Source organism: Gobius niger (assembly GCF_951799975.1).
Source record: "Gobius niger genome assembly, chromosome: 24".
NCBI classification, from domain to species: Eukaryota; Metazoa; Chordata; class Actinopteri; order Gobiiformes; family Gobiidae; genus Gobius; species Gobius niger.
The window spans coordinates 11,201,894-11,215,781 of record NC_136875.1 but is presented as its reverse complement, the minus strand read 5'-3'; the positions used below and the strand labels follow the sequence as shown (position 1 = coordinate 11,215,781).

General features: G+C 39.3%; 1 protein-coding gene across 1 annotated transcript; it reads left to right on the top strand.

The window, feature by feature from the left end:
- Positions 1–2,696: 2,696 nt before the first annotated feature.
- LOC306982557 (uncharacterized protein) lies at positions 2,697–8,660 on the top strand. The gene is made up of 9 exons (XM_079582531.1): positions 2,697–2,904; positions 3,403–3,533; positions 3,637–3,773; positions 3,860–3,953; positions 4,027–4,123; positions 4,571–4,827; positions 4,921–5,104; positions 5,763–5,890; positions 6,060–8,660. Exons 3-9 carry the CDS (start codon positions 3,685–3,687, stop codon positions 6,375–6,377), a joined length of 1,167 nt encoding a protein of 388 aa, XP_079438657.1. The 5' UTR covers positions 2,697–2,904; positions 3,403–3,533; positions 3,637–3,684; the 3' UTR covers positions 6,378–8,660.
- Positions 8,661–13,888: the final 5,228 nt, after the last annotated feature.

Here is a 13,888-nt window from a genome sequence, read left to right as displayed (position 1 = left end):
CCGTCGTCGTTTGTACCGGGTTTTCTTTCCATATAAGCGGCTTTGCTTCTCACCGAGCAACAGTTGAGCAAACGAAGCTGCTTGGATGATGAGGCGGAGACGTCTTTAATCCAAAAACAAATAACTACTTGGCAAACCTTTCCACAAGGGCAAACTCTGGCACGACTGACTGACAACATCGAGTCAAAGAAGTATCCTACGGCCATTGATTATCCTTCAATTTCCCACCGCACAGTCTTTAAATATTGATTTACTGGAGCGAGACTCGGACATTCCCCCATTAGGAATTTATAAAACGGGAACCCACTGATTTTTGCACTGGTTTCGAGTAACATACAGGAGCAAAAATGCCAAAAGTGTGCTCCTTAGAAGGTACTTTCACATTTATATACACTTCTGGTGTTTTATTATCATTTATGCAACACTTAATCTATTTCCCGAAGCGCTCCTTTTATAGGAAATACCTTCTTTGGAGCTCACACTCATCTGTGGCGTCGCTCCAGTCCTTTTACAAACTGGCAACACTATGATTAATTATTCACTTTAAGTATATGGGGTCAATGGCTCCATCTGCTGGCGAAAAGGCATAAAGCTTCCTGATGTCGCTGAAATATACTCCCTTTTTTCCATTCTTTTGTTAAATTGTCAAGCTTTAATAATAATAATGCGTTTCTATTGTGTATTTCATTATTCTATTTTGCATTTTTCAGAAACGTAATAAACATTTGTATCGTTTCTTTTGTGAAATATCCATCCGTTTACATCAGCCTCTTTTCCCCAATAAATGGGACAGAATAGGAAAAACTACAAACGTGGCTCTCGTTGACAAATATATCGCAATGCAAAGGTATAAATTGGAGAAACCTTGTGGAGTTTTTGGAGGTTGTGTGATTCTGAATGCGTGACCGTTTTTCAGCCTTTTGGACGCTGCGACCTCGGTTGAACATTTAGTCCAATCCACCTTTTTACTTTGAATCTTCTGACTGTAGCATCAAGACCAATAGGATTTACACACACATATGTTATGCTGGTTTATGAGAAAATAAAAAAAGAACTTGTGCTACAAGTTGTCTTGCCCTTTTGTTGTCTTTATTTGGATATTTTTTGAAAGAAAAAAGATATCGGCGGCTGCACAATGTGAGGAAAAACTGATGAGAATAATATTAGTAGTATTGCAACATACAGTACCAGTCAAAGGTTTGGGAACGCTTTTTTTATGTATTGATTTTTCATTCATTGTTATATTTGTACACAGTAAATTTCCCAGAGTAAAAATCCCATAGTAAAAGTATATTCACTCGTTAAGAGTTTAAATTACAAAAGTGTGAGTAAAACTCCCTCTAGCGTCCTTGTGAAAACACAGAGCAAATGCATTGGAGTGAAAGGCAGGTGGCTGGTTACTCTGAGAAGCCCCGCCCATGACTCCACCTCTTCAAACTGTTCGAAGAAATTTTCAGTCCGCCATTTTTCTCCTCGCTTCACAAGTTTCTTCGTTCGGTAAGTGTTTAACACGTCTTGCGCACGTACTAGTTTTACACATTTTATCAACATTTCAAATGCAACTGTGTCAAAGATATCGGGACTGGTATGTTTTTGTGTTTTCCAAGCATTATTTAAGACGAACGATTTGCTTTAGTCTACACTGCCAAGGGGAAGATTATTTACCATGCTAGCTTAACCAGCCCGCCAAGTATACTGCATCGCCGACTTTTATATATTCTAAGAAAAGGAAGGTTTTCAAACTTGGGTTTTTTGCGTGTGGGGAAACGGTGAAACGTTAGCTTCTACACGTTGTTTGTCTGCATGGTACATCAGCCCGCGCAGAGAGGGGGCAGTGAACGGTAGCGCTTATATCCCTTCGCTTTTTTCTTTTCTTCCCCTGTTCCCATTTTATCATAGACCACGCACGTAGATATTTAAACATATACGGTAGATACGGTAGATTAGATTGGCCCGTGGTTCAGTTCTACATTTCCTCGTTGTGTCCGTGGGCCGGGGGGGTTCATGTTCAGGGGCTGCGGTGCTCCCGCACTGGTAGCTCCATGAGGAAATGTGCATAAGAGTCGCATGTACATGTACCCTTTACGATCCGAAAAATACTTTGGAGCGGGGTTATTGGGATATCCGTTTTCTCTCAGGGTTATTAACTCGCGGTGGTTTAGTGAAGTAGTTTGATATGTGATGTGCAGCTTAAAAAAATTCAATAAACACTGGAGCACGGTGCGTCGTGGAGAAAGACAGGCGGGAGAAATAGGCGCTCAGGAGAAAGCTACAGGATGCTAGCTTGGCCCCGTGTTTGCTGTGGGAACACTCCTGATCAAACGTAAAAAAGTGCGCGCAGTCATTTAGGTTTGAGCCCAAGCATCCAGATATTGCTTCCAGTATGGGACTGGGACTAAAATCTGATCAAAATCATTGATGTGTATGTGACAGGGATTGAAGCAGGGTGTAATTGATGACTGCCTGAGTTTTCACACATGTTGTAAATATGAATAAATTAAAATATAAATGGCATTTGTTGAATTGTCACCTGCTATTCCACTGTATTTTAACAGGCAAGATGCGACTGAAAGTTAAAATGGGCAATGCCCAAAAATTTGTCATTGTAGCTGAACTGAACCTGAAAGATTTTCTGAGTGCTGGTAAGTATGGTATTTCAGTAAAATGACACACACAATGGAAATCCCCCAAATGTATTGTCATCACTAATTGTAGTGTATTTTACTTATTGTTTTTTATGCTTTTCTGTGTTTTTTTATTAAGCATTTATTAAGTTTGGCATTCCAGCTGTGACCGAAGGCGTGCGCGTCCTTGACAGTTCTGGGACTGAGCTGGATGATGAGGTGTTCGAGGATGTCGTGAAGGATCCTACTACTGGTGTTCTGACCATCACATTTGATACTGGTTTGTTTTAAACTATAATAATAAATTAGCTCAAAACACACATATCCATCCATTCACAACCATCCAAACACACATATCATAAAAGTAACTACGCATGCTTGATCTAAAATGAATTAACTGAGAATGTAAAAATACCTCAAAAATTACTTGTTGCTTAGCGTCATAGCTAAACGTCACTTTTGGTGATGCTAAGCAATACATTTTCCATTTTCCATTTACAGTTCAAACTAATAACTAACTTCTTCAAGCTGTGGTATTCAATTAAGCATCTTTGTGTGTCCATATAAAGCTCTATACACATTAATTTGGTTTCTTGCCACCACAAATCTACATTGTAGATGCAACATGTCTGACGGAAAAACAGACCATGTGCACCGTTGTGAGTCTAAATATTGCTCATTTTCCTCCAAAGCGAACTAGGAAGTCAGTTATAAACTACAAAATACCCACACATAATGCTGTAAATAAAATATACAAAATCCTTTTTTTTTTGCAAAGTGGATGTTGGGACTGCAGCCTCTCCAGGACTGTCCACCTCGTCACCCAGCAGTGGTGATTCTCCGGACACAATCATCCTGCCTGTTAGTCCCTCTAGGAAGCGCCAGAGATTGGATGATGAATCTAAGCAGGTATGATTTAAAAACATCCTTTTTGGATACTTGTATGTACAAATATGCTGATCATTTTAAAGTCTTGATAGTACAGTTTTTTTTTTTTTTTTTTTTTCCCAAGTTGGTGGAAAAGATTCTTTCCCAGAAGCCCGGAGGCGACAGGATAATAATGGAGTACAATCGTACCAAGTCTTTGGCTGATGACTCCAGAAAGAAACTGGTGAACATCCTAGCAGCTGACTTGACAGAAAAAAATGGGTAAATTTGTTCTCATCATCAAGCTTTTTTGTTGTTGTTTTTTTCCTCTCTTTTTCTCAGGTCAAATATTTCCTCTCCTTTTGTAGAACATCTCCACCCAGACTAATGAAAGAAAAATATGCCAACGGGATTGTGACCTTGTTTCCATATCTCAGGGACCCCTTTAAAGAGAAGGGCTATGTAAGTTGCACATTTGACAGACAGATCTATAAAAAGCTACTTGATTTGTTTAACATCCCATATTAACGTCCAGGAGCATTATTATGATGGTAAATCTGACACTGGCTACCTGGCTTGGAGGATTAAATACATACAAAGAAACATTGCCCAAGAACGGAGATCACTTGAAGGTAACTCCATGTACAGGTGAAAGTCAGAAAATTTGAATATTGTTAAGAAGTACATTTCTTTCTGTAATCAAACTTAAACTGTGAAACTAATATATCATAGACTCATTACATGCAACGTGACATATGTATAGCCTTTATTATCATTTTGATTATGACTTAGCTTGAAAAAAAAAAAAAAATCTCATAAAATTAGAATATTGTGAAAATGGACTGTAAGCCATAATAATCAACATTATAAGAAAGGCTTGACATATGTCACTTTGAATATAATGAGTCTATAACTTATATTAGTTTCACATTTTAAGTTGTATTACAGAAATAAATGAACATTTGAACGGTACTCTAATTTTCCGAGTTTCACCTGAAGTAGTTTTAAAATATTGTGAGATGGACATTTTGATTGTTGCCACTGTGGTCTTGACCACATCTTTTATCGGTATGTGATAGCCTCCACAGAAGAGAAGTCTGGAGATGAACTGTCAGGAGGACCAACAGCCAGACGTGAGCTCCAGTGTCCAGAAGTGCACCTGAGTGAAGAAGAATGCCTAGAGGCCATGTCCCTGATGAGACACTCAGCTGACGAAAACACTGTAAAGAAGAAAATGAAACAGACCTTTGCTCATCGTCGCAGCATGGTTCTGGACCCCCAGGAGTCAAGCAACATATTGTCACATTTTCCACGATTCAAAGACATCAAAGGCTTGGTAAATATTTCAACTACATACTGATTTCAAATGTTGATTAGAAAATGGTGTTTTTTTTGTTTAATCGCTTTAATCTTCTCTTTGTCAATGCAGATTGAACAAGATTTTGTTCTCATGTTTGGGGAGGACACAACAGGCAGGCTTCTGGAAAAATGGCCAACAACACTCAAGAGGAAGATAATAAAGCAGTGCGGAAAGCTTCCATCCACCAAAGAGCTTGAAGACCTCTTATTGGCAGCAGATCCTCAAGAGGGGGATGATGGTGGTGCTGAATTTGGTAAGTGGTTAAATGGGCTACATGGACACAAGCGACTTGTGAGTGAATCCTCAGGAGACGCTGCTCTTCCTGTCTTGTTATTTACCTATGAGTTGGTCACGTCATGTCCAAATTAATAGCTCAAGATTACATGGCAGGCATTTAGTTACTGGTGGACAGTCACTAGCATCATGTTCAAAACATTGCATCAGGAGCGAAAACTTAACTTCAGTATGGCGTGATAAACACACTTTTAATAAACAGTCAAATGCGGAATGTTTTTTTTTTTTAAGTTAATCCTACAGCTGCCAGCAGGAGGAACACCTGTCAAGATATTGACCAGCTCTTTCATCTGTGATTTACTGTTGCCATTTAATGCTTACAGAGACCTAATTTCATATTATAAAAAGTTAAACAATAATTTCTGAGACTCCAACACATGTAAAACCACCTATGCATGGTATGTCCTCTTTTGACACATAGCCAATGACTGTCTACCAATGCCTCTAGGGGAAATAGTGAAAGAGAAAGGACAGCAGCCTCTGGAGATTTCACTCACAAGTCACATGTCCCTCGTGTGCATAGAGCCTATTGGAGGAAAATTGGTTTAGAGAAAAATACAATGCACAAAGATTAAGGGACATGCAACAACTTGCATATTTTTCAATCTTGTTTACAGGTTGGGATAGTGACTTTGCCTCCATTTTGCTACTCCTGCATCTTATTCCACCCACTTCTCAAGGCCGTAGGAGACCTGGAAGAATGTCAGCGTCCCAAGCAGAGAAACACCTTGTGGTCTTCAAGAAGGTGAGCCTTTGGTTTTGTCTTTTTTGCTGATTAATGCACATTAATTTAATGTTACTTTTGTTTTATTATGTTAGTACTTAATTAGATAAACTTGAGTGCATTGGTATGTCATTTAACAATAATTAATGTAAAGATCTACTTTCCAACATTATCTTTATGTTCTCTGTAGAGTGGAACAAGCATTGAAGAGCATCTTGACTCCATCACCACAAGCACTCAGCCTTACCTCCTGGCGGTTGGCAAACAGAAGAACCGGATCAGTCAGTACTTCATCATCCTGGACAAGACTGCCATCCCCTGTATGTCCAACTCATCCTTAAGTGCTTTTGATGAGCTGTTCAAGGCTCATTTTGTTTTTGGTACAGCCTATCACATCATGTTGTACAATGTGTTCACGTTCATCCAGACTACCATTTACAATATTGATGTTGGCAAAGTAAGGGAGAGGCCTCGTATTGCAGAAATAAGAGCAAGGTTACTTCATTAGTGATAGCATGAAATGCTATGTGTGCCAAGCTGTGTTCATGAGTTCAAACATTCTTGTTAAGCATATCAAAATGTTCCATGGGTTTCTTCCAGGAAGAACCCTCCGTCTTCGATGTGTTGAGACTGGATGTGGTCGTGTTTTTGGTTCCTTTTCTGGGTTCAGGAAACACTTGAATAGCAAGCACACTGAGCATACTGCCACAGCTACAGAATCAGCTGATGCCAGGGTTATGTCAGATGTGTGTGTAGACGAGGCACACATGGTTAATGTACAAGACATGCCCTCAACTTCCGATCAGTTTCGGCCATCCAATAAGAGCACTTTGGATATGTGTGCATCTGCAGTCGCACAGCTCAAGGCAGCTGGTTTAGGTCAGTCCACTCTGAATAGCTTTGTCTCCTGCATGGAAGAAGCTTTTTCAGAGATTCATGCTCAGGCTAAAGATGCAGCTTTACAGTGCTTATCTTCAGATAATGATAATGAAAATAGAAACAAGATTGAGCAGTCTTTTCAGATAATTGAGAATCCTTTCACATCCCTAAATTCTGAACGGAAACGACAAAAACATTTTGCAGACAAATGGAAAATTGTTGATCCTGTTGAAAAAGTTCTTGGCACACGGTTCGACAGTAGAAGAAACAAAGCTACTGGTACTTATGAACAGGTTGTTGTTACGGATAAATTTGCATATATCCCAATTTTGGAAACCCTGAAAACAATTTTCTTAAATCCCAATCTATCTGTAGTTTTTAACAACCAACAGGCTGAAAAGGGAGGCTTTTATAAAGACATTATGGATGCTATTTACTTGAAAGAAAATCCCCTTTTTTCAGAGAAAAAAGATGCTCTGCAAATTCAGTTGTTTTATGACGACTTCGAAACTGCAAACCCATTAGGTTCTAAGAAGGGTGTGCACAAATTAGGTGCAATTTATTTTACATTAAGGAATTTCCCCCCTGTTTATAATTCCTCATTATCAAATATTTACTTGTGTGCTCTCTTCCATGCGCAGGACATCAAGCGATATGGCTTTAACTCAATACTTGAGCCTCTTGTCAGTGATCTGAAAACTCTTGAGAAGCAAGGCCTTCAAGTTCCCATGAGTGATCGTGTCATTTATGGAACAGTTGTTCAGGTTACAGGAGATAATCTTGGCTTGCATAGTATTTTTGGCTTTGTAGAGTCATTTGGAGCTCGTTATTGCTGTCGCTTCTGTCTCCTTGAAAAAGAGAAGTTCCAAACCGTTTTCTGTGAAGACAATCCTCAAGTAAGATTAAGAACTGTAGAGCTGCATACACAGCATTGTCAAACTGTAGACACAGATTCTTCACTGCCTCATGTTTTTGGTGTGAAGCGCAGTTGCTTGTTGAATTCCTTACAGTATTTCAACACTGCCAACAACTTTGCTGTAGACATCATGCACGATATTCTGGAAGGTGTGGGTCAGTTCGAGATGAAGCTTGTTCTCCAGTACATTCAACAAAACTACATAACTGCTGAACAACTTGAGCGTAGAGTACATGCTTTTGATTATGGTTACAGTCAGCAGAGAAATCGTCCTCCAAGAGTGAAACTGTTTGATGGAAGCAATGATTTGGGATTAAATGCGATACAATCTTGGTGTTTATTGCGCAATTTGCCATTATTGTTTGGGGACTTGATACAGAGAGAGGACAAACATTGGGAGCTTCTGATTTTGCTTTTGCAAATTGTGAACATAATATTTTCTCCTGTTGTTTCTGAAGGGATGACCATATACCTGAAACATTTAATCTCTGATCATCATAAACTTTTTAAGCACCTGTTTCCTACAGTAAATCTCTTACCGAAGCATCACTTTATGCTACATTACCCCCGCAGCATAAGAAAGGTTGGTCCACTTCTCCACTTCTGGTGCATGCGCTATGAAGCCAAACACAACTTCTTTAAAAGACAGGTGAAAAGCTTTAAAAACATCACATTGACTTTAGCAAGAAAACACCAAAGTTGTATGGCATTTTATCAAGAGTCATTCACCAAAGAAAGATTGACTTTAGGTCCAGGAAAGATCAGCGCACTCTTTGAAATCAGTGAAGGTCCAGTCATTGCTTCTAAATTGGAATGTGAATTGTCATCAGATGTTCTCTCTACAAAGTGGGTTAAATGCCACGGTACAGAATATCGTCTTAACTCTGTTGTTTGTACTGAGGTAGCTTCAGAATTGCCTGTGTTTTGTAAGATCAAGACTATTGCTGTGATAAATGACACTGTTGTTTTTTGTGGCAAACTAATGGAAACTGTCTATTTTGATGAGCATTTCTTTGCCTTTAAGATAAGACTACATCCAGACAAAGTTTTAAAAGTGTTTACAGTTAATGAGTTGTGCTACTACAAACCATTTGATGTTCAAATGAAGTATGGAACGTTTGATCTATCGCTGTATATTGTCCCATACTGCCATTTTGTATTTTAAATGTTTAAACATTTTCTGTAAAATAAAAAAGAAATGTGTATTTCTAATTTGATTTGTATTTATTTTTAGTAATCGTAATTCACACTGCTAAATAACTCTTACGAGAGTAAAGGTTTACTCCGCATTATATTAAAAATCGACTCTAATTAGAGTAATAATGAAAATAAGAATTTGCACTGAACAGAGTTTTTTTTACTCTATATAGTGTTGTACACATTCCTGAAATCACACTGATAAGAATAAATATTGGCACTGAAGCAGAGTAATTCACTTAACACTAATTAAAGTAATTATTACCCTGTATAGAGTAAATATTCATCCAGAGTAACATCCTACTTACTCTGCACAGTGTAAATATTTTACTCTATTAGTGTGAAATTTACACTGAATTTTTAGACACTGAAGAAAGAGTAAATTTTACTCTGTACAGATTGGGACCATATACAATCGGAAATAGTGTCAAATTTTACTCTTTAAGTGTCAAATTAACACTGTAAAATTTACTGTGTATTCATTTTATTATATCTTTCAATCCGATCCATCAAACTTTATAAAGCGCTTTTCATACCGAAAGGCATATCAAAGTGCTTTACAGATTACAACATTTAAAAACGATACGCTGTCCTATGATATACATATTAGGACTGAATAAATAGAAAAAGCTAAATTAAAAAGGCGGGTCTTGAGCCTGCTCTTAAAAACATGAACGTTCTCTGCAGCCCTGAGCTCCTCCTCAGGTGGTTCCAGAGGCGAGGGCCGTAATATTGGAAAGACTCGCCGTGAGTCTTTTTGTTGACTTTAGGAATAACTAGGAGACCCCTGCCGGAGGAGCGAAGGGGCCGTGAAGGTTCGTAAGGTAAAAGCAGTTCTGAAAGATAAGAAGGGCTGGAAAACCAGGCTAGTGCAGTCCTAAACCTCCCAAGTGTCAATGCAATGCATTTAAAACATTGATTAAACACATTTCATGATTATAATTATCAACAGCATTTAGCCTCTCCTCCTCTCCTCTATGGAGGAGGTGAAGTTAGAAGTGACCAAGCTCTTCCACTTTTCCCCTATTTAAATGCAGTTACATGAGTAGCTACACGATCCAAGTATAGATACACAAAATTAAACATGTACATTTTCTAAGCCGATATAAAGAGCTACTATATTGTACTATATTGTAATAACACCTTAGGAGCACTTCAAGTAATGTAACGTAACAAAGAGGTCACTGTATTTAGTGTCATGTTACTGTCATTCATGGTGTCTGACCTAAAGTCTAGTTCTGAAGAAAGTCAATTTGCATTTACGCTGAGAAGGTTGGAAGGGCGCCCCCTTGTGTCCAAGTGCGTCCAACTGCCCAGACCAGTTTTTATTTATTTTGGTCCCACTGGTGGGACCGTAGGGCTTAAAGGAATAGGCCACCGTTTTTACATACTGAGATATGTTCTTACCTAACCTTAGTCGAGTTAATATATCCCCGTCTGGTCTTTGTCCGTGCGCTCTGTCACACAAACGGAGCACATACGCAGCCTCTCCCACATGTCAAATAGGTCCAAAAAAGCTCACGATAGAAGCTACCATGCTCTTCCACGTGTTCCCTATTAAAATAAAGTTACGTGAAGTGTTTTCATGCAAAGTATATTTACACAGAAATGTAGCATGTCGATTTTATAAGCAGATAAAAAGGGGGTACTATATTGTGAGGCGTAATGATACGAGGAGCACAGCGTCCGCGCAGTAACTCCTAAAGGTTATTGATGGAAGTGAGCGGGGGAAGTCTTTAGGAGTTACTGCGCGGACGTTTTGCTCCTCGTATCATTACGCCTCACAATATAGTCCCCCTTTTTATTTGCTTATAAAATCCACATGCTACATTTCTGGGTAAATATACTTCGCATGAAAACACTTCACGTAACTTTATTTAAATAGGGAACACGTGGAAGAGCTTGGTAGCTTCTATCGTGAGCTTTTTCGGAGCTATATGACATGTGGGAGAGGCTGCGTATGTGCTCCGTTTGCGTGACAGAGCGCACGGACAAAGACCAGACGGGGATATATTAACTCGGCTAAGGTTAGGTAAGAACATATCTCATGTATGTAAAAACGGTGGCCTATTCCTTTAAGTCTCTTATCACATTTTTTTTTATTGCAGATGACCCTGAAGAAGCCCAAGCACGACCAGTGGTACATGCCCCACAGTTTGCAATAAATGTAGTATAGCCTTGTAGATAAATTAATGACTAAGTGTTGCAAACTGTTTATTTACATACTAGAGATAAGGACAATAAACATTTCATAGAAATATAGCTTATTAATGTGAATAATTGATCCAATGTGGACTTTGACAATTGTAACCAGTGTCAATATAATAACTGATTTTTTTTAATTTTATGAATCCAATATTTAATTCTGCAGCTTCAGCATCATTTCTCTCTGTCCATTTTTGTTGTGGGATTTCTTCACTTGGAATCCTGAAAGATAAAAACATGACAAACTGTTAAACCCCGCACACATTCTAGCACAAAAAGTCAGATTGTCCAGATGCACATGCGATTGGGGCTGGGTACCATTGCACGATACCACACCTGGCCCACCTCTGGCTGACATTCCACTTGCCGTACCAGATGTGAGCCAGTCGTGCCGGTATCGTAAGTATCGTAAACAAGTGTAACGGCGCCCAGCCCTACATGAGACTGAACAATTGTGTTACGTTCTGTTAACTACTCAATTTAAACAGAATGGATAAAAATACTCACAAGTCTTTTCCGTCGATTGTAGTCGCCTCTGTCTCTCGAAAAGCTGTCGCGTGGCCCATCTTTGTGAGTCGGGTGATGCCTTTCTCCCTTTAATCCCTTTTCTTCCATATGAGGTTTTCTGTACCTTGTTCTTTTTCTGTCCCGTGCAGATTCATCAGCTTCATTGCTATATTGACCTGTATATCTTCGTGGTAGTTCAGAATGCCTCTCATTATTTGCCACTTCATGCGATTTTACGGCTTCATGACTTTCCCCTTTGTTTCTTCTTTCAATCTCACCACCGTCGTCTTGCCGCGTGACCTTTTCGTGCTCGACGTTAGTGAAAAAATACTTCCTCTTTTGCAAATTTGGCGCGTCGTGATGCTGTGTGGCGCGCAGCCATAGCCCAAAAGCATGCGCATAAATACAAATCTCCAGTGTGTTATTCCAATACATGACGCGCATCAGACGGGTGAACTTGCTTATTATACCGTCACGCGGCTTCCTCTCCCTGAAAATTAAGTGCGGGTTTGCGCATCCAGTTAAAATGTTTGTCATCCGCTCCCAGTTTACATTTTTAGCCTTGTTGACGTCCGTGCGCCGACCGTCACTTCGCACGGTTTTGATCACTATCTTCGACCATTTGTAGATGCTTTCTTCCTTTTGATTGAGTTCAATTGTTCGTGAGTTTTTGTCGAAGAAGTGCATCTGTATATCTAATAAAACTGGCTCTTTTATTTCTCCACGCTCTTGAGCACAGCTTGGAGATTCAAGACCGGGCATTCTAGCCAAAAGCATATTCTTGCTAGCATTCTGGCGTTCTCCTTCCGTTCTTGGCGATATTCTGGGAACTTTAGTCCTTTCCTCGCGATCCCAGTGCTTGTCGAAACCCCGTGGATGCGGTGGGGCAAACTCACGATCTTCATGCGTCTCAGAAGGCGGCCTTTTCCTTTTAACGTTCCTAGCATCACTTTGGTAGTCTTGGTTTTGGACCCAGTGCTCTTTTGACATGTTCTGAAGGTGTTGACTATGTTGCCTCGGATGCGTTTCCTCTACGTAAGCCGGGTTTCTCGGCATTGCACGGTCGGGGATGAATAGTCTTTCTGAAGCTGGATAAAACCTCATTCTTTGTGCTTTAACAAAGACGTTATCAACACAGATTTCCCTTTCTTGATTGCCAAATCCTTTTGAATCTTGTATGTTTGAAGAAAATGCGCCCCTTTTCGACATGGCGTTAAAATCTGGATATGGTTTGGGATTCCATTCTTTTTGCAAGTAGTGATAGTTGAATGGCTTTTGAGTTATCATCGGACTTGTGTTTTTCTGCCTTTCCACACTTCTTGCTTTTGCTAGATTTTTTGCTTCATCAGGAATAGTGATTTGAGACTTTACTTTTTGAACAGGAACTGTGATCTGTTGTTTTGGACTTTCCACTTCTTTGTATGTTTTGCTTGGATTTGTGTTCTGCTGCCTTTCAACACTTCTTGCTTTTGCTAAATTTGTTGCTTCACCCGAAGTACTGTTATTTGACTTTACTTTTTGAACTGGAACTGTGATCTGTTGTTTTGGACTTTCTCCTTCTTTGTATGTTTTGCTTGGACTTGTGTGTTGCTGCCTTTCAACACTACTTGCGTTTGCTAGATTTGTTGCTTCACCCGAAGTACTGTTATTTGACTTTACTTTTTGAACTGGAACTGTGATTTGTTGATTTGGACTTTCCACTTCTTTGTATGTTTTGCTTGGATTTGTGTTTTTCTGCCTTTCCACACTTCTTGTGTTTGCTAGATTTGTTGCTTCATCAGGAATAGTGTTTTGAGACTTTTCTTTTTGAACTGGAACTGTGATTTGTTGTTTTGGACTTTCCTCTTCTTCGTATGTTTTGCTTGGACTTGTGTTTTTCTTTTCATCAGGAATAGTGTTTTGAGACTTTACTTTTTGAACTGGAACTGTGATTTGTTGTTTTGGACTTTCTCCTTTGTAACCTTTGCTTGGACTTGTGTTCTGCTGCCTTTCAACACTTCTTGCTTTTGCTAGATTTGTTGCTTCATCGGGAATAGTGATTTCAGACTTTACTTTTTGATCTGGAACTGTGATTGGCTGTTTTGGACTTTCCCCTTCTTTGTATGTTTTGCTTGGACTTGTGTTTTTCTTTTCATCGGGAATAGTGATTTGAGACTTTTCTTTTTGAACTGGAACTGTGATTTGCTGTTTTGGACTTTCCCCTTCTTTGTATGTTTTGCTTGGACTTGTGTTCTGCTGCCTTTCCACACTTCTTGCTTTTGCTAAATTTGTTGCTTCACCCGAAGTACTGTTTTTTGACTTTACTGTTTGAACTG

Bases quoted from the DNA above. Each gene is read 5' to 3' on its own strand.
- LOC306982557 (XM_079582531.1), top strand. From the start codon at position 3,685: ATGGAGTACAATCGTACCAAGTCTTTGGCTGATGACTCCAGAAAGAAA. The intron at 3,954-4,026 runs GTAAGTTGCACA...ATTAACGTCCAG, and splicing joins CCTTTAAAGAGAAGGGCTAT to GAGCATTATTATGATGGTAA. The intron at 4,828-4,920 runs GTAAATATTTCA...TTGTCAATGCAG, and splicing joins TCAAAGACATCAAAGGCTTG to ATTGAACAAGATTTTGTTCT.